We start from the raw sequence: 21598 nt of genomic DNA, 5'->3' as shown, positions 1-21598 counted from the left end.
AATTCAGGTACAAAAATATTTAATGCAATTTTTCCAAATTCAGGCCAAACACGAAGCATGAACAAATCATTAGAGAAGGTCTGAAGCACATTTAGAATCCGTCAATCAGTTAATAAAAAGATTTCTGTGAAGAGAATATCACACGGTCACATGTAGACTAATGTGATCCCAAGTGGTTTGGCCCACAAAAATAATAGCATAATAATTTATAAATAATAATCTAGATTTTTCTCTTTGTTTTAGTGTAAAAAAAAAAAAAAAAAAAAGTTAAATTACATTATGAAAATGTAAATAATCTGAACAACCATGTACAACCTGAGTGCAGTTTCGATAATAGTATGTTTTATTTTATTATTAACACAACTTATAGATCACAGCGGATCTACAAATGCACAAAATATTTAAAAACAGGCATTATTTAGTCAAAATTGCACTTATTTTTCTGAAGATATTTCAGGTTCATATTTGTTCAGGTTATTCACATTTTTATTGTGAAAGGATAGTTTGTAAATGTAAATATTTTCATAATTTAATTCTACTTTTTTCACATTAAACTAAGAAGAAAATTTGGAGTTGTCATTATTTATAGGTTATTATGCAATTATTTTACTTGACCTGTGTTTGGACCCTGAACTAAAATGAGTTCGACACTTGTGACTGTTCACAAATTCATCCCTTGGACGGGATTGGACCCTTTGGCGAGCTGGTTTTGGCCCACAGGCCGTATGTTTGACATCCCTGCTCTATGTTCTATAAATACCCAACAGTACAAAGTAGACCAAATGAGCTCAACCTGACATGAATAACAAACATCATGTTATGCACTATCAGGGTCCATCCTCCTGCAGGGTCTTTTCTTACTTTATTGAACACAAGACAAGGCCAGCTGGTTTTTGTGCGCCTCCTGTTGGAGAAAAGCCGGGACAGCCCTCTTGTCCACCTGCTGTCGTCTCATTCGAAGCACAGCTGAGTCCACCTGAGCCGCCGTCCTCTTGCCGTGCAGGTTGTGGACCAGCTGCAGACACGTGTCCTGCAGCCGGACCAGCTCGCCTTCAGTGGACGTCAGGCATCGTCTCAGCACCGCACTGCCCTGAAAACACGGGAATGATGGGAAATTAAAACTGACTCAGAATAATACATACACTGAACAAAAGTATAAATGCAATACTTTTGTTTTTGCTCCCATTTTTCATGAGCTGAACTCAACAATCTAAAACTTTTTCTATGTACACAAAAGGCCTATTTCTCTCAAATCTTGTTCATAAATTTGTCTAAATCTGTGTTTCTCCTTTGTCCTTTGCTGAGATAATCCATCCACCTCACATGTGTGGCATGTCAAGATGCTGATTAGACAGCGTGATTATTGCACAGGTGTGACTTAGGCTGGTCACAATAAAAGGCCACTCTAAAATGTGCACTTTTACTGTATTGGGTGGTCCAGGGGGGTCAGAAAACCAGTCAGTATTTGGTGTGACCACCATTTTCCTCACGCAGTCTTCTTCATGAATTCTCTGAAACACCTTTGGAAATGGCTTATGGTAGAGAAATGAACATTCAATTCACAGGCAAAAGCTCTGGTGGACATTCCTGAAGTCAGCATGCCAATTGCATATTCCCTCAAAACTTGTGATATCTGTGGCATTGTGCTGTGTGATAAAACTGCACATTTTAGAGTGGCCTTTTATTGTGGCCAGCCAAAGGCACACCTGTGCAATAATCATGCTGTCTAATCAACATCTTGATATGCCACACCTGTGAGGTGAATGGATTATCTCAGCAAAGGAGAAGTGCTCACTCACACAGATTTAGACACATTTATGAACAATATTTGAGATAAATAAACCTTTCATGTACACAGAAAAAGTTTTAGATCTTTGAGTTCAGCTCATGAAAAATGGGAGCAAAAACAAAAGTGTTGCATTTATATTTTTGTTCAGTGTATAAAAGAATCACTCAAATGTCAAATTCAGGAAAATGTGATTGACTTTTAACATAGACTAACACTATGGTCTGTATGAGGAGTAGAAACCACATGATGCTCATTGAGCCAATGTGATTTTGTCAAAAAGAAAATGTATAACACTTATTTTATTTTAACCCATAAAGACCCAGAGCTACTTTTGTGGCTCTTCCCAAATAAGTTTTTCTGTATATTTAACCTTTCTTAAATGATTTATCACCATTTATTATTAATATTATCCTCTGTATATTGCATTTGTTTCAGTGTAAATTCAGTATTTTCTAATATTCAATTTACTGATCATGTAGAGCAGGGGTGTCAAACTCATTTTAGTTCAGTTCCATATTCAGCCCAATTTGATCTCAAGTGGGCCGGACCAGTAAAATAACAGTGAAAAAAATAAAATTATATTATGATCAGGTTTGGATCTACAAAGTTTTCTTAAAAATCTGAATAACATGAACAACTTGAATTGTCTCAAGAAAAACAAGTGCACTTTTAACAATATTGTGCCTCAGTTTATCAGTTTATCATTTACACATGTGCATTACAATCACACAAAACATTTAGTAACAGGCAGAATATTGGTAAAATTGCATTTACTTTTCTTAAGACATTTCTATTTGTTCATATTTGTTCAGGTTATTCACATTTTTTGTAAAAGTATAGTTTAGTAATGTAAACATTTTCATGTAATTTTACTTTTTTACACCAAAAAAAAAGGTAATTTGGGGTTGTCATTATTTACAGGTTATTATAATATTTTACAGGTCTGACCCACTTGAAATCTAATTGGACTGTATGTGTCTGTATGTGGAAAATGAATTAAAATGATTTTGACACCATTGATTGGTAATATCTTCAGTGTAATTTTTGCATTTCACAAATTCATCCCGCGGGCTGGATTGGACCCTTTGGCGGGCCGGATTTGGCCCACGGGCTGCATGTTTGACACCTGTGATGTAGATGGTCATAAAAGCTCAATTTAAGGTTGTGGGATATTATCTCAGAAACAAAGAAAACTGAAGAAAAAGTTACTTTTTCAGCAAAGATATCAGTAACAGAATATAAAAACAAGTGTGTCCATCCACTGTCATTGATCAAACTTGATGGGTTTTACTGGTGAATCAATGTTGTAGAAGATGACATTGTTTCCATGTTCACTACGGAGCCTCTGAACGTCGAAATGGGTCATATCTGATGACCATGAAAAGATGAAAAACTGTATTTTACAATAATTATTTACATGTATTGATAGGTTTACTGATTCAGAAGTCAATGATTATATTTTATGTGTAAAATGTGCAATTTTTTGTCCTAATTCTAAAAAACTCTCTAATGAGCTCTTTACATGATTAATGACATGTATCTTCCACTATTCTTGTTTCTATGGAACAGTGCATATCCCAATCAAAAAATAGACCAAAAAAAAAAAAAATTAGAACAAGATGAAAATAACATAGAAGACATAACAAGACATTATTAACTTTGTATTTTTTCAAAACAATGTATAAAGGTCAAAAAGAATATTATTTAATAGATTTTTTTATTTTATTTTAATATTATTATCATTATTATATTAGTTATTTTAATATTGTTGATTTTTTTTTTCTTTAAAGAACTGCTATTTTAACTGAGACACATCAGATAAATCTTCTCTTTTTTCCCCTTTAACTTGTTTTTGTTCTTTCTTTTATCTAATTTCTTGTTTTGTTTACCAAAGTGGAGTTAAAAATGAACACAGAAAGAATGTAAAACATGCTTACAGTATATACACATATCACTGAATCCAAGTTATGGAAATTAGTAATAGAATATAAAAGAAGGTCATTTATTGTCTTAAACTCTGAGGAACAATTTGTAAATATTTTAGCTGAAAACAAACCCTAAAGTCAAAAGAGAAATGACAATGATAATTATAGTGATATTAAAATATGATTAGTGTTTTATCATCTGATCTTCAGAGTTTTAACTAATATGTGTGAACTGGGATCAGTGAGTTCTTGCCTTGTGCATATACGTTCATTTTTCTTTTTTTTTTTGTCTTTACCCTTTATTTTTATTATTTGATTTCTGTACAATACAAAACAAACACAAGGGACATTTGGGATACATTGACCATAAAAAGTCTGCTGTTCCTTTTTCAGACGGTTCTTACCTGTATGAGCTGAACAGCCTCAGGTAACTGCGTCCCTGGGTGTCTCTGGTAAACTTGCACCATGGGCCTGTTGAGTTTCTCTCTGGACAGTATGTCTCCACTGTACTCTGGACCCTGTGAACACAACCATAACAGTGTAAAACATCCTCTGTGAGTGCGATCCATCTGACCCTTTCGTCCACACTGACCTGTGCTCGGCCGTGGCTGTGGTCGATGCAGTTAATTTCCCTCTGCTTGCGAAACATGGCCTGCCTCGTGGCTGCAGACATTAACGTCAGGCGTTGCTGCAAAGACAGAATAAAATAAATAATCATGAGAAACTTTGATGAAGTAAAGTAATCAGATCTGACTTCATACCAGCATTCAAAAACTGCACTCATATGCAGATCAAATACAGCAGAAAAAATTTTAAAAAAGGGTAATTTTCTCATTCTGATTATATTTTGTATGTGAAATACTGTTTTAAGAATGATTCAACATGCTCTTACTGAAAAAGAGAAACTGATGATTAGGTATTAAATGTCTAGTTTGAGACCAATAGTTTTCAAATAACTATATGAATATGTAAAACACTAATTATTCTTTATTTTACTGTGTCATTTACTTTATTTAATTTACTACTGTATTATATTTGTACACAGGTGAATGGTATATCAGCTGTTCTTAGTGGTCACAAAATGTATTATACTATTGTATTATACTATAAATGCATTATTTTGAAAGATAAAAACATATAAAATCATTAATCAATACTTCTAAAGTATATTAATGTGACTGTTTTTACCATTTATTAAAAACATAACATGACGTGGTACAACATGAAATAAACAAAACCAGTTATAACAAAATATTCATATGGACTTTTAAAAAGACAATGTTATATGTTAAATTTAGCCTAAATGGAGGAAAAATTGATGGTGATATTAAAAATAATAATAATAGAAATCAAATTGTGTGATTTCAAATGAGAAATATTAGAAAAATGTCTTCATTTCTTTAACTGTTTCTTTTTTCTTTCATTTATTTGAGACATTTGAGTATTTGAGTTTTGGTCGGTAAAAAGATGAAATGATGCAAAAGACAAAACAAGGTGAAAACAACATAAAAGACGAAACAAGATGAAAACAGTGTAAAAGACAAAACAAGATAAAAAAAATGTTGTGAAAGAAAAATCTGGATAAAAATTATGTAAAAGATGAAATGAGTTGAAAACAACATGAAAGCCATGACAAAACATGATTCATTTTATGCAAAAAAAAAAAAAAAAAAAAGAAACACCACTTAACAAAATATGAACACCTTTGCCTGTTGAAGGTTTATATAAATGTGTAATACTGAAGTATTTCTGTAAAGGTTGTATAAATATGTATAATACTAAAGTATTTCTGTAAAGGCTATATAAATATGTATAATACTTAAGTATTTCTGTAAAAGTTATATAAATATGTATAAAACTGAAGTATTTCTGTCACACAGTGCTGTGTTTGTGAACCTGCAGACTGATGGTTTCTGCTACTTTCTTCACCAGACCGTCGTTCACAGCCTGATGTGCAGCTTCCTGCCTGCAGATGGCGCTGGTTAACATCTGCCTGATGTTTTCTCTCAGCAGCTGGGACTGTTTGACAGTTGAGGATGATGAGTCCAACACCTGCTTACACTCTGAAGAACGACAAATAAATGACACTGTGAGGATTAAAGTCAAGCTTTAACACAGTAGTAACACTTAAACCTGTATTAAACACACATTAATATGTATGGAATAAGGAAACTAGTATTTTCAGGGTCCATTATCTTAATTTATCTAATCTGAACCTTTAGATACTGTTAATCCCCCCACCCCTATTTCAGTGTTTTATTTCCTCCACTAAGTGTAAAGGCGGAGATAATGTTTTCATCTGGGTTCATCTGTCTGTCTGTTTGTTTGACTGTTAGCAAGATAACTCAAAAAGTTATGGACGGATTTTCATGAAATTTTCAGGAAATGTTGATACTGCCACAAGGAACAAATGATTAATTACATTTTGGTGGTGAGGGGGGGCACTGATCTGCCTTGGTGGAGGTCTGCGCTCTCCGAGTGCACCACCAAAATTTAATCATTTATTCCTTGTGCCAGTATCAACATTTCCTGAAAATTTCATCAAAATCCTTCCATAACTTTTTGAGTTATCTTGCTAACAAACAGACAAACAAACCCCAATGAAAACATAACCTCCCTGTCGGAGGTAATAAGCAATATGTGCAAAGGGCGGGGTTTTTTGTGCCTGGCTCCATTTGATTAAAAGACCAACATAAAACAAGCTAATTAGTAAACATGACACAATGAACTACAACTGGATTTCACGTTTTTGTCATTAGACTTAGACTTAAACTTAGACAGACTTTATTTATCATTTGAGATTTTACATCAAAAATTAAATTTTGATGCAACTGGCTCGGCTGGCAACAGCAATAAATACAAACTGGCACTATATATAGAAGATAGAATAAATATGCATATAAAAACTATAGAATATAGAAGATAGAATAAATATGCATATAGAAACTACATGTGAATATAAACAACTATGGTTCTATTAATTTTGGTTCTGTTACACATAGGTGAGCGTGGGTGTGTGATGGAGGAGGGGGGATGTAATGTTGAAATGACTGCTTTATGTTTGGAGTTTTCCCAGTGTTTCCTCCCAGTGGAACCTCCTCCTCCTCTGGGTGGAGTTACCTGGTGTGAAGGGGCTGATGGGGTCTGTTTTGGTGAAGGTCTGAGCAGCAGATCTGGATCGTCCTGCAGATCCACTATGAGGCAGTAGCTCCAGGACTCGAGCCCTTTCAGCAGCAGAGTCCAGCAGCTGTCGCCTGCTCTGAGCCAGAGCCTGAAAAAACAGAAAGAAAACAATGATACTGTATGAGTATTGTCTCTACATTTCAGAATATCTGAGGAGTTGTTTTCATGGGCTGATTTAAGTTCTGGTTCATGAAAAAAAAGTCTTGTTTATTAACAGTTTGTCTTTGCATGTATGAGCAACACTAACAATGTACAGAAGGGAAAAAAAATGCTATTTTTGGATGCATCTCCATTAAAATGACATAAGATTATTTTTCTCCAAAATACGCCCATTATTATCTAACTCATCCTTCATTTAGAGGAGAAATGTGACATATAAACGTGTTTGTTTGTTTGTTTTTTATATTTCCTTCATCAGGTTTGAAAACATAGTGCAAATTACATACATTGACATATTTTGGATTGATTTTTGGATTTAATTTTATCTTTTGGTTTAAACCCATCTTTATAACTTGGCTTTTAACTCCATGTGTTTATTATGTTACTTTCTGTCATGGTTCTTGTTAATTTTTTGTGTTTTTATGGTTTGTACTTTTTTTGCACTTCATTCAGCTGTTGTTTTAAAAGTGCTTTATACAAAATTTTGGATTTGACTGAACAAATAGGTGTGAATTTTAGCGTATCTGTGTATTCTGCTTAAAACTGCAGACAAGGGAAAAATATGATGAAACAAATGGAAAGTGATACCCCAGGTCTGTGTGAATGTAACAAAACCCACATTAAATCCAATATGTCATCTGTCGTCTTCAAATTGCAGCAAAAATAAACAAGACCTACTATGTTCATCAATGAGCTTTATCATTTCTGCTTGGACAGTCATTAATTGAGACCCTTTCTGATTAACATTACAAATGATACTTTCCTTTACATGCATATTTTCCTGTAAACCTCATACTAGCATCACTGGTTAAGTTGGTAAATCACCATCAACGGGTTTTTTAATAAAATATTCACGAGAGAACAGCGATAACCTGCCTCTAGGACACCTCACTGAAACGCTTGGTAAAACATAAACCTGGCAGAGGAGAAACGATGCAGGTTATTGATACATGGAGTGTTATTTTCCAGCAGAGGGGGAGTGAAATAAGAGCAGGGACAGTGTTATACATGTTACAAATCACCTGGAGCTGGGTCAGAGTGTTCCTCAGGACTCCCTCCAGATCCTGTTTCAGCTGGACCAGCTCACGCTTCTCGCACGCCAACAAATAATCAGCGCCGTCCCTTTGCTGTAACAGAGCAGATGTGTCAGTGAATGCACCTCTCTGCGCTGTAACAACAACCTAAAGTTTTACAACATGGAAAAGGAATTTTATCTGTAAATGAATATGACACCTGTTATGCAGGTCATTTACCTCCAAGTCAGATTTTTCAGCTCTTTTATCTTTAGTATTTTGTGTTATTTATTGCTGTAAAGGTAAGTGTGTAATATAAGAATTTCATAGCTTGGCGTTGAAACTGTGTTTTTTAGAATGCATATAACAATAAACCTCTTGAATTTGAGCTTTTCATTGGTTTGTCTGTAAAACAGCACCAACAGTATCTAAGTTGGTTTGTTCAGAATCTAAATATCAAGGTAACATCTAAACTTTACATGTTACCTTGATAGATATATAGTTATATAATTTATTGTATAAGTTCACTGTTAATTTTATTGGGTTTTATGACTCATATACAGTTTGCAGTTCTTTAAGTGTCAGAAATTCATCCCAGGTTTAGTATTCAGACCGGCTTTTAAAAATAATAAGCTATTGAATTACAAATAGTTTAAAAGAACATGTTTATCAAAGTATTAAAAAAAAAATAAAGCTGTTGAATAAAGTATTACTGCTGTATAATATAATGTAATGTGATGAAGAATTAGAACACTTAATACTGCTGATGTTTATTTAATCAGACTAATGTTGAATTAATTTGAGCAAATTTCCAAATAATATAATTTTGCGAAATGTCGGAAAAATGTTTCTCATCTAGGAACTCAGTTTGACTTGTCCTACTCTCATTCAATTCTCATGCAGCTCATTTCTTCATTAAACTAGACCAGGGGTGTCAAACTCATTTCATTTCAGGGGCCACATTCAGCTAAATTTGATCTGAAGTGGGTCGAACCAGTGAAGTAATAACAGAATAATATATAAATAATGTCAATTCCAAATGTTTCTCTATGTTTTAGAGCGAAAAAAGTTAATTTACATTATGAAAAGGTTTACATCTACAAACTATCATTTCAAAAGATGTGAATAACATGAACAAACTGAAAAAATAAGTGTAATTTTAACAATGTTCTGCCTCAGTTTATCATTTACACATGTACATTATAACTTACAGATCACAGTGGATCTACAAATACACAAAATATTTAGTAACAGGCGGAATTTTGTTAAAATTGTACTTGCTTCTCTTAAGACATTTCAGGTTATTCACATTTTTGCAAAATTATACTTTGTTTTACTGTAAATACAGGAAAATATTTACATTTACAGAGAGAAATATTTGAAGTTGTCATTATTTATATGTTATTATGATAGTATTTTACTGGTCCTGCCCACATCAGATTGAATTGGTCTGAATGTGGAACCTGAACTAAAAGAATTGTTAAGATCTTAATGTAATTTTGGCATTTCACAAATTCATCCCAAGGGCCGGACAGGACCATTTGGCAGGCCAGATTTGGCCCCCAGGCCGCATGTTTGACACCTGTGAACTACATAATAAAAGTGCAGTTTTCCACCTGAATCTGAACCTTTAGGTGTAAATTCCTCCTATTTCTTTCTAACATCACTGATCTGACCGTCTCTGCGGTGGGCGGCCTCCTGCTCCTCCCCTCTGAGCTCCTCCTGTTGATGCTCAGGTTGGTCCTGATGTTGCGGAGCATCTTCTCCAGGTGGCCCCTCTCCCTCTCCAGCTTGACGCCCTCCTGGGTCACCCTGCCGGCCTGTCTGCGGAGGTGACCCTCCACCTCACGCACCTTCCTCATGTACTCAGCGGCCACGGCGACACTGGCCCCGGCGCACTGTTCACGTAAACTGGTTGGAGGAAACGGGACGGCAGATGTCCTCTGGGTGCATTCAGGGAACTAAAGAGGAAAGGAGAAACTTCAGTTACACTAAGTAATGACTCCTCTAATCACTGAAATTATCTCCATTTAAATTATTAAATATATCCCTGTAAGTGGATCATTTTAGTTGATAATCTATGTTTTTACATCATGTTTTTAGAGATCCATTCTAAATCTATTTCCTCCACATGTGCGTTATAAAAACCATAAACTTCCACAATTAATAGTACATTTTTTAAAATCTTAGTTTCTTTCTCTTTATTTTGTTGTTTTACTATTGAGTCTGAATGTTAGGATTTGCTTAGACTAACTCAGAAACTATTATTAAAACTAGAAAAGTACAGTGTGTTCAGTAAAACACCCCACTCCCATAAAATCTTCATGAATCATTTGAAAGATTTATTAGCTGTTAGAGCCTCAGATAGATGTATTTCCGGGGCACATAATGGATCTAAACATTTAATATAGGGCTTAATATCCTGTTTTTATTCATCTTTAACCCTTATAGACGGTTGTGTGTATTTTATGCCCTTTTCCTTTTGGCAGTCTTCATATATATGGCAAACATTTCAGCAAGACTGTGTATTTTTATGTTATCTTGTTATTTCCGGATTAGCTTCAGCTTTAAGTCTAAAATATAAACAAGTGCTACACTGATGGAAACTCAATCAAATCAATATATAAATGAAAAGCATTTTTTTTTGTGTTCAGTGGTATGAATGTCAATACTGGACGCTGCACAAAAAATAATAATGTACAAAAATCAGTGTTGCTGTTAATCAGTGAGATATAACAGGCTAACACAAAAAATACTTTGCATGAAGCTCATTGAAAAAAATTTCAGTGTTTTTTTTTTTTTTTTTTTTAAATCTGAAGACATGGTAGCATCATGCCCCCCCTCAAATGGATTAAAAGCACAGGTGTCAAACATGTGGCCCAGGGGCCAAACTTGGCCCACCAAAGGTTCCAATCCGGCCTGCGGGATGAATTTGTAAAGTGCAAGTTAGGGCATCAAACTCAAAAATTATATCATAATAACCTATAAATAATGACAACACCAATTTTTTTCTCTTTGATTTAGTGCAAAAAACATTAAATTATGAAAATGCTTACATTAACAAACTATCCTTTGACAATAAACTGTGAATAATCTGAACAACCTGAAATGTCTAAAGAAATTTAAGTGCAATTTTAACAATCTTCTGCCTGTTACTAAATGTTTTGTGTCTTTGTAGATTTTATCTGTAATGCATGTATATAAATGATGAGTCAAGGCATAATATTGATAAAATTGTACTTATATTTCTTCACAAATTTCATTTTTTTTCAGGTTATTCACATCCTTTATGTTTGGATAGTTTGTAAGTGTCAATACTGGCATGATTGACTGTCATTTTTTTGCACTAAAACAATTTGGAGATGTCATTATTTATCAGCAATCATTTTACTGGTCCGGCCCACTTCAGATTAAATTGGGCTGAATGTGGCCCCCAGAAGAAAATGAGTTTGACACCCCTGATTTAAAGGGTTAAAATCTTTGTTTTTATTATTATTAATATTTTACATCAATAATTAGGTCACTTGTAGATATGTAGGTTAGAATATATATACCAGACAGACAGACAGACAGACAGACAGATAGACAGATAGATAGACAGATAGATAGATAGATAGATAGATAGATAGATAGATAGATAGATAGATAGATAGATAGATAGATAGATAGATAGATAGATAGACAGATAGATAGATAGATATTAGAACAGGCCATAAGGTTTTACTACTATTTATAATTATTTAAACTTAACTTTAAGTTAACTTGCATGGGGGTGTTTTAGTGTTTTTCTCACCATGGGTCCAGTAGTTTGGGGTCTTGAGGTCTTATTCTTACACAATGTCTCAGGACTTTCTTCACTTTCCTTTTCTATGATCTTATCTTCGGCTGTTTCCGTCGCGTCTTCGGTGCGTTTCGGGGTGAAACCTGCGGCGGCGCTGCAGCTCCGGGGCCGCCTGCTGCTGCTGCGGCTGCTGCTGGTGGTGGTGACTCGGGCTCCGGTGGACCCTGATCCTGACCCTGACGCACCGGGCCGGGTCTGCCGAACCAGGCGCTCGGCTCGTCGGATGGAGCTGATCGTGTCATCCCGCCAGGACCTGGGACCGATGGTGACAGAACCAAGTGGAACCGACTGGACCTGCATGAGTGGACTCCTCTGCACGGATCAGCTGTTGGAAGTCTGAAAAGTACACAACTCTGCCAGAATAAAGTGTGGTAGACTTAACACTCGTCCAGTGTGGAGATCTGATGTGAAAACTTGGTGTGAGGTGTTGAGGAATCATCTCCATAGCAACTGAAGTAACTAGAAACTCAAGACTGGCCTGCGATTGGACAGTATGGAGGAACCAGGGGGCACCGTCATTCAACACTGGCTGTTACTGCAACACTTTTGGGTCATGTTCCTTTTCACCAGGCCTTCAAGCTGCATGATGGGTAATGAAATGAGCAGTAGTGAGGTAATCTGATTCAGAGGGTTTTATTCTCTTGAGGTAAAAGAAAGAAACACATAAAAAGACAGACTTGACAAATGAGACACAGGATTCAGTTCAGATCCAAAGCAAAAAAAAAAAAAAAAAAAGTCCTAAAAGCAAAGAATTAATCACTTTTAAAATAAAGACTATGAGCATGAATGAGCTCAGTAAACAAAGATGGCAGTTGTGTGCAATGACAAAAAAAGACAATAACATAAGTTTGAAATCAGAAAAAATCTCATTTAAAGCAAACTCACACCCTACAGAAGCTGACAGAGGCCGTGCTTGCAATTATTTTTACTGCCATGAGGCTAATTTTTGTGAAATGGGCTCATTTGTTTAGGAAAGCACAAGGTTAATTACAAGATAATAATGATAAACTCATAAAGGATGTCAGAAGGTAATTCCAGCCTGTTAGATGATGCACAGTCTAACGTGTTTATCAATAACAGGCTCCCTGATTTGACATTTTCAGCATAAATCAGTTGGTTTAGTTATCAAAATACTTTCTACGTGTGTTATAATGGCAGTAATTAAGGGGAAACAGCCTCGGTTTTCTTGTGACAATAGGTTGATTACTTGTTAGAGATAAAAGATCATTTTCTCCAGATAACAAGATAATTAACCCAGGATAAAATTCCAAATAATATCACCATATAATGAAGTACTTTATCTGTTATCATGAAAACCAGCTGTCAAGGTAATTATATAATATACGTTATCAGAAAAATGAGCTGTTATCTCAACATAAGGAGATAATTTATCGATTATCATGAAAACATACTTTGGTTATCTCAAGATGATTGTAAAAATGTACACATTACATGACAACACAAGCTTTTCGCTTGTTCTAAGTAAATAACTAGCTTGACAAAAATGAGTTGTGCTATATCTAGATATTGGAATAATTTATCTGTAACCTTGGGAAAAACTGAGCGTCATTTTGAGATACCTAAATAATCTATTGCCATGGCAACAAGATCAAGATCTGAAAGAAATTTAATCCCAACAGAATGAGCTTGTGACCCTCCGGGACTAAGTGGTTCGGAGAGTGGATGGACAACAGCATGAGCTTAGTTATTTGTAATACGTCAATAAATAGCCTGTCAGAACAAGAAAATGAGGTTTATCATCTTTAAATAACAAAATAATTAGACCAGTATCTTGGTAACGTTGATCTTGAGATAACGGCAATAAAAGTAACTGCTAGCGTAAACATTCTCAGCTTCCGTACAGAGTAAAAAGACAACGCAAAATGATTCAAAAACCAACAAAATGTCATGTAAAGCATACCCGCTCTTTCCTAAAAAAAACATAAACACCAGTGTCAAACCATTCAGAAATGTTTCATCAACAACAAACTCACACATTCTAACAACTCCCAATGCTTTCAAGAATCAACTAAATACATAAATGTCCTGATCTTCCCACATCTGTCTCAGTACAACACTCACATGCTGAATGTAAAGCGAAGGAAAAGGTATAGTTACAAAGTTCACATCATCTGCTAGACATCTGATCTGGACTCATGAGTAAATCTAGTTTAATTTCATTTGAACTTGGAAGAGCTGTTTTAGATATGGAAATATGAGAGGTCAAGAGGGACTTTTCATATGAGTCTGTACAGGTCAACAGAGATGGACACTTGAATATTTTAACACTGAATGACAGAACTAGGATATATGGTTTCAAACTGTGGAGGAAATCGTGAACGCCTCATTTTAGGCTAATATTGGATTATTGCTCCAATGAAAAATAAATAAACGTGAATCCTGAGGCCTCGTATTTGCACAATCGTAAGTTTGAGCCACATTTATGAGGAATCTTTGATTACAGACTAAAGGTACAAACAGCATGTGAATGTTGTTCTAAGATGAATTAGAAATAATCTGAACAATTCTTTGAGATGTGAAATCTCTCCAATTATAAAACAATCGAGCTAAATAAACCAACTCCCTGCATCTGAAAGGACTCCGTAGAGTTATTAAAGAGTCAGTCTGGTTATTTCCTTTACTTTTATTATCATCAACAGCAGCAGCAGTGAATTCACTCACAAATAGTAATGTCTGTTTATATTATGGGTCTATCTATTGTCAGAATACAATAAAAATGACATCAAACAGCTTTTAACAAAATAGAGTTTAACAAAAGTCTGATAACAACCATCGATTTTTACCATCCCAGGCAGAACTTATCTGAAGTGATGATGGTTATTAGAGTTAAAGCAATAATTATAAAGTTTCCTGAGGTCTAGGTTTGAAGTAAGTTTAATAAGTTAAGGATATTTTGTTCATAGTTGTAAAAGTTTTCATACATTCCATCCATCTTTGGCTGATTATTGGAAAACTGTTTTGTTAAAATCTATCGTTTTTTAAAATTTTTCCTAAACAAGAAACATGTCATTCGTTGCAATAATGAGGCTCAGTGGTGTTTCTAATCAGTGTTTCTCTACAGCTCAGACCAATAAGATGAATAAGGCTATACGTACACAGACAGCACTGTTTGTAGGATGAATCCAATGCTGGTGTTTCTCTTTCAGAAAATAACCAGACTTCCTTTGGTCCAAGTCAATATTAGTCAGGTCTGCTGACACAAACCTATAACCCAGAGATTGATAAATTAAATAGACTTTATGTACACCACCATAAATAGACCAAAGATGAAAATGTGGTGCGGAAAGTGCAAAGTATTCTTCCGTCTGTGCAGTAAAGTGTGTTCCCTCCTCTGTCACAGTGTGTGTTTGATGCCGGTCACAGGTTGGTATTTGTTGTGCATGTTCTGCTGAAGTTCTCTGAACAGATGGTCCTGCTCCTCAGCGTCCAGAAGGATTTGCTACGAAGAAGAAGAAGAAAATAATCGATTAAAAAACATGTGCTGATACTAATCAATAAAAACAAAAGCAGAATGTGATGCTGCCGATTCTGGATGAGGAAAAAGTCCAGTGTGATACAAACACAACACAGAATTCACATTTTTATTATCAGTTTATCTGCAGTTTCTGTTATAATCAACTCATACTAGAGTTTCCCTTAACCATCTTATTTAAATACCTTTACCAAAACCATATTAGAGCTAAAAATAAATAAATAAAAAAGAATTATCAGGAAAAAAAATGAGAAATTAAAGACAAATTTGTGAGAAAAAAAAATTTCAAAGAGTTTTCCTTTATTGTCTGAATATTACCCCTCCACTGGCTCATGACATATGTTTATTAACCTAAAAGGCCCTAATATGTCATCACAATATTAACTTTATTTTTTACATATGACTAAAGTAAGTCTCATATGTCAGAAGCTGTAGGTACCTTGCAAAATCATGTCAATTCTGCCTAAAAAGGAACATAAATGAGTGACTGTATTGTTTTCTTTGGGCTAATGTTTGTACTAAAGCAGCAAAATGAGTTTAAACTCTTAAATACTGTTGTGTAAATCTCAAAATGGACAGTTTTTAGTCTTAGAGCTGCCAAAGCAAATAAAGTGCTCTGTTTATTATTATAAAACATTACAGAACAGAGTTTAGTTTAGATTATTGACATTTCAGAATTTCATGTTTATAAAGTGAAATCATCCTTAAAAACATCAATTTACTGTACTTCTTTACAGAAACATCAATGCTAAATTTTAGTCTGAAGTATTTATAAAAGGGAGAAAATGAGTTTAATGTCCTAAATCATCTGGTGTAAATGTCAAACTGAACATAAATAGGTCTGGTTTTAGTTTTAATGCTGCCACCAGGGGGCGACCTGAACCTTCACGTTTTAGTGTGGCTACAAGTGAAGAATAAAGATTTTTATGCCAAATGCTCCAGTGAACTTGGCTCAGAGTAAAAAAAAGCCTGTTTTTAGCTTTGTGGTGGTGCATTTTCCAGTCATTTCAGGAAGGACTTTAAAGAAGGAAAACTTTAATCTTAAGATAAACTGTAAGGCAAATGTAGCAGAGCTAAAACTAAGGGTGTATTCACACCAGGAAAGTCCGATAGTCCACTTGCTTTGGGCCAGACCAAATGTGTTTTTTCTTTTTTTTTTTTTTGGTGCGGTTCGCTTTCACATTGTACCTTTTTGCAAATGGACCAAAATCTGTAAACAAAACCATGTGTGCTGAGGTCGTTCAGCCACTGGACAGAAATGAGGAGTGTCGATAAAAGTGCTCAGTCCAAAGTGAAAAGAGAGAATCATGGAAATTTTGCATGCTGTTTTTGATATCGTCGTAGCGATATGGTTTTTACAGATGCAGGCATTTGCACAAATGTTTGAGCAGCAACAGCATTTGATGCAACGTCAGGTTTACAATATTGTAGAAATTATTTCTCAACAACAAAGACACAGGGCAAGATGGCTATGGAGGACAGCGCTCATGTGCGCACATCACGTTGCGACTGTCGCTCTTCTTCATGCAAGACATAACAGGTCTGAAGTTGGAATTCTGTTAGTATATCAAAAGACTGTTCTACAAAAGCATTAGTGCTATGTACTGCTAACCTACGTGTAGCTATCCTATATCACCGTTAAGTTTAGCCAGGTAGCCTTTCTATAGTGCGAATATGAACTAATATTGCACCATTTCCACAATAGTAAAAAAACCCAACTGTGTTGGATCGGGTCTGGGCTACTTTAACGCCTCAAATGAACTGCACCAGGGTTTGTATGGAACCACACCGAGACCACCTCTTCAGCTGGGTCTTGGTTCGCTTGTTTGGTCCGAAACAGAGTTAAGTGGTTTTTATTCACACTAGCCCAAAAGGCCCGAACCAAGGGAGCAAACGAATTCTGGTTCGTTTTAAATGGACCAAACAAGGCAGGTGTGAATACACCCTAAAAACATATGGCTCTGAAATGTCGTGGAGAAGAAAAATAAAGCTACAGAAAAAGTTTCTGTTAAATTAAATAAAGAAGCTCTCACCTCTATGAGTTTGTCCCTCTTCTCCAGACTGTCCATCAGTTTCCTCTCCTGTCTGTCTCTGTCCTCTCTTTCCCTCTGCCAGACTCTGTTGGCCTCTTTCCTCTCCTTTTCCTTCTCCTTCATCTCTTTCCGAGTATCTTCAAGCTGAACCATCAGAGACGAAACTGTCTGACTGTGACTCTCCTGCTGAGTCTGGAAACAACAAAAACAGTTAGAAAAAGTACAAACCACTTCTTTTATCAGATCTTTTGATGTTAACATCTCACCTGCACCATCGTCTGGTATTCCTGCAGAGCGGAGGTCAGCTTGGTGACCTCCTGGCACAAGGTGGCGTTATTTCCCTCTCTGTCCTTTAACACAGCTGCCAGATGGGTCTCCTTCTCCTTCAGCTGGGAGGCCAGAGCAGCCTCTGCCCCGCCTCCTGACAACCCATGGCCAATCACAGAGTCAGAGAGAGCCTGGAGGAAAAACAGAAGCAGAGTCCAACTTTCACAGAAGTCAGTGTTTCCTGGAGGCCAAGAGGACTGCAGAACAGAGTACTAATTCACTGAGGGACGTGAATACACTTCTGTTTAAAGAGTAGAATCACCACCAACAACCAGTCAAGTTGTAGTTTACATCCATGTGTCCAGACTCACAACATACAGCTGTGAAAGGAATTATTAAAGTACCAGTGATTATTTACAGAATTCAACAGCAGCCTTTTTCATATCTGGATCTTGAATGTTAAAGTGTAACTTTACCCACGTTATGACCCACTTCATGATGCTCAAAACTGCTACAAAGTCCAGAGGCAGAGGTTATTATGTGATTTATTGGTGTGCATGTGAGACTAGAGTAGGTCTGGGGTAACAGGACAGGGAATCACAAGACACCTAAGGAGCTTATGATGCTCTGAAAGGGTTAGTTTGAGGTTTTGTATTGTTTTACTGCCTGAAAAAGGTCTGTTTAAAAACATGTGTTTGCATGAGCCTGCTATTTACAATATATTTTTTTTGTTAAACAGTCCTTTCCTTCTTAAACCTCCCAGAGTTACCTGATAAAAACCGAGTCAATTCTGCAACCTGTGTTGTTATGTGATAACAGTAAGTTAATAAGTTATTTCAGACTCAAACTGACAAATTATCCACCTAGCAGCAGATTTACAAGGCAAAAACTCTGCCCCATGTGAGTCTGGTGGTTCTAAATAGTGCAATAAAAAGGCTTCAGTTTACCTCCCCGGAAAAAGAACAAGATCTGTCTCAACACTTCTGATTAGAGGCAGTAACATGTTTTTTGTTTTTTTTTTAGCACAAATGTCATGATTTAGATGAAACACTTGAGTACGTTTCAGAGGAGCCTCGAGAAGAATTTAAAACAAGTTGTGAGCTGAGTTTTTATACATCCTGAGTGATTATAATTTTCCACACGGGATACTTTTCCAAGTTTGGTATATCGTGGAATTTTATTTGTAGAAAATTGACTTTTGTGCAGCTTGCCTATATTTTTTAATTGCAGTTGTAAGTAATCTTTGAAATCTGGAGGTTGCCACTTGTTAAGCCCCTTGAGGGTTTTTGGTAATCATCCATCACAATTTTTAACCAATATGTATTTATGTGTATGTTTTTTACTATGTGAAAATAAAATAAAAAACAAATAAAATACATAATGCAGATTTATATATATTTACATATTTTGATGTATATTATCAACAGTACTGGCGTTTTCCATCACAATCAAGTCATGTAATTCTGTTTACAGCTAAAAAAAAAAGACAGATTTATCGAAAAGGTTACAAATTTGTATGAATGTGTTTGACTCTAATGAAGTCCAGAAATCAATCATTCCACACAGGAAGCGTTCATTTTATACATTTCATTCTTGGTTGTATGTGTTTTCTTGCACAATGGAAGTCATCACACAGTCACTTTCCACATTAGGTCAGTAAAGCTGATTCTGATAGAAACACAGTTGTAGCCATGACTGGACACACTACCTCAAATATGGATGTTGCTCCAGATGTTTCACACAGTAGATATTTTCATTACTACTCTTTCACCACATCTCAAACTCAGCATTTTCCCACACACTGAACATTTCCAAACATCCTTCAGGTTGAATGTACATGTTTAAACGTGCTTTATCTTTGATCAACAGTTCAGAATGAAGAAGACGCCTCATTTTGTGCTTCACTGCCCCCAGACATATGCTACACCTGTTGAAATGAAATGATTTAACTGCACTCTGCTGCTGATTTACATCTGGAGTCTTTGGAAATACCTTAAGTAAGTAGCATCTACTGTGAATAAATGGGTGGTAAAATACACACACATTTTGTAAAACTTACTAAACACAAATATTAACAGGAAAAACTATACTGTAGACAACAAAAGCAAAACCTGACAATCAACAGCCATCTTTGAGTCACACCATGAACTAGATGTACAGGTACTCTAAGGTGAAACCACACCCTTCTGCCAACCACTGGAAATTATGGGATCTAAGAGAACATAAAGTGCCAAAACAAACAACCAAAACCTTCCTACCTTGATAAATTGCGCAACAGTTTTTTGCATGTTTTGAGACCAATTAAACACAATATTTATCTGCTTCCAGCCACCAACAACCAAAAGTATCCACTGATCAAAAGTGTTTAATAGCTTTTGAGCTACTAATCCTATCAATACATCAAAATAATTCAAATAAAATGCCGGTTCTGACCTTTTCATTGACATTAGATATGACCCATTTGGTCATTCAGAGGCTCTGTAATGGACTTGGAAACACTAAAATCTTCTGCAACATTGATTCACCAATAAAACTCATGCAACTTGACAAATGACACTGGTTGTAGATGCTTGTTATTTTGGTGAAAAAGTAACTTTTATATGGAGCCATTATGCAATCTGGCATAATTTGTCACTCTTATACCACAAATGGTGCTCAGTACTACCTAAAACAGCTTTTTAAGTGTAAGTTTGTCACTGGCATCAATTTTTTCACTGCCAGTTACGTCAATATGGTGTATATAAAGAGGTGAGTCTGAACTGTTTTACTTCCTACGTTCCATGAAGGCAACAAGAGTGTGGAAGGTCCCCAGCCTTTTTGCTATGCTGTCACTCATGATTCCACGCCCCTCTCAGTTGAGGCCACACCCCCTTCGCCACATCAGGGCCAAAAGTTTTGTACTTCCAAACAAATTACTTTACTTCAGTTTATTCTGAAAAATATCCTTTGAATATATTCTGAGGTTTTATAAAACTCTACATGGCCAGTACATCAAATATAGGAAAATGCTGTTTTTTCACTGAAAAATGCAGAGGATAAAATAATAAACGATAAATCACTCAGGAAAGTTTAGATAAAGAGAAAAATTCACTTGGTTCTAGACTCTGTACAGGGTAATTTTCCATTTTGCACTACTTATTCATGTTTAGGGAAACATTTTGCAGCAGAATATACAATGTTTGTGTTTCTACCTGCACATCCTTCTGACAGCTGTCCAGTTCTTCTTTGAGACATAGGATCAGGTCTTCCTTCTCCTGCAGTGCTGCGTTCAGGGCCCGATCCCTTTGCCTCCACACCTCCCTCTCTTTCTCCACCACCTTCAGATGATGATCCTTCTCCCCCAGAGCCAAACGCAGATCCTGATGGGTGGAAGACAGGTGGGTTTATCTCAACACAGTCCAGGTCAAAATTCCATCACACAGAGGCTAATTAGACTGGGGTAAAAATGTGGGCATATGTTTGAACTACATGTAAAAACCATGTGTGTGCACGCTTACATTAATCACATCCTGGTTACACTGCAGCACCGTGTTGAGTGTGTCCAGGTCTCTCTCGCGGTCTCTTCCGGCCTTCCTCAGAGCCTCGATCTCCTCCTCCATCCTCTTTTTACTCTGCATCATTTCAGACCTCAGACTCTCCAGAGCGGCCTACACATCACACAACACGTTAAGTTTTCTTTAGAATTTTAGTTGCAATGTTTTTACTTCTCAATGACAGACCATTTATTTATTTTTTAACAAAAAAGCATACATGTAGAAAACAAAATAATATAATTTATGAGTGTTTTCCCATCACACGACCCAAACTGCTGATTCAAAGACCTCTGGGAGCAAAAGAATAAAGTCTGATGACTGTCATGCCTTTTGATACTGGGCTGCAGTGAAAAGGCACAGTT

At 35.8% G+C, this 21598-nt stretch overlaps 2 protein-coding genes across 2 annotated transcripts in view; both read right to left on the bottom strand.

Annotated features, from left to right (window-relative positions):
* Nucleotides 1-625: 625 nt before the first annotated feature.
* Nucleotides 626-15163, bottom strand: tektl1 (tektin like 1). Its single transcript, XM_030158053.1, has 9 exons — nucleotides 15027-15163; nucleotides 11863-12489; nucleotides 9746-10030; nucleotides 8079-8183; nucleotides 6835-6985; nucleotides 5611-5777; nucleotides 4307-4402; nucleotides 4119-4232; nucleotides 626-1090 (listed from the first exon to the last, which is right to left on the bottom strand). The coding sequence occupies exons 2-9, from the start codon at nucleotides 12208-12210 to the stop codon at nucleotides 863-865; spliced, it is 1494 nt and encodes a 497-aa protein (XP_030013913.1). The 5' UTR covers nucleotides 12211-12489; nucleotides 15027-15163; the 3' UTR covers nucleotides 626-862.
* Nucleotides 12528-21598, bottom strand: part of LOC115435558 (uncharacterized) — a 21376-nt gene continuing 12305 nt past the window's right edge. Inside the window, exons 7-11 of the mRNA XM_030158052.1 lie at nucleotides 21201-21350; nucleotides 20895-21062; nucleotides 17703-17894; nucleotides 17437-17628; nucleotides 12528-15370 (exon numbers count right to left, since the gene is read on the bottom strand). Of these exons, the coding sequence (XP_030013912.1) occupies nucleotides 15266-15370; nucleotides 17437-17628; nucleotides 17703-17894; nucleotides 20895-21062; nucleotides 21201-21350 (807 nt within the window). The 3' untranslated portion in view covers nucleotides 12528-15265. The remainder of the gene's footprint in view (nucleotides 15371-17436; nucleotides 17629-17702; nucleotides 17895-20894; nucleotides 21063-21200; nucleotides 21351-21598) is intronic.

This window comes from Sphaeramia orbicularis, chromosome 16, assembly GCF_902148855.1.
Source record: "Sphaeramia orbicularis chromosome 16, fSphaOr1.1, whole genome shotgun sequence".
Taxonomy (NCBI): Eukaryota; Metazoa; Chordata; class Actinopteri; order Kurtiformes; family Apogonidae; genus Sphaeramia; species Sphaeramia orbicularis.
This window is presented reverse-complemented; position numbering and strand designations above follow the sequence as displayed.

Coding starts and splice junctions, on each gene's coding strand:
- tektl1 (XM_030158053.1), bottom strand. CDS start 12,210: ATGCAGGTCCAGTCGGTTCCACTTGGTTCTGTCACCATCGGTCCCAGG. Junction 10,031..11,862: donor CCCAAACTACTGGACCCATG/GTGAGAAAAACA, acceptor TTTCCTCTTTAG/TTCCCTGAATGCACCCAGAG. Junction 5,778..6,834: donor CATCAGCCCCTTCACACCAG/GTAACTCCACCC, acceptor GTCGTTCTTCAG/AGTGTAAGCAGGTGTTGGAC.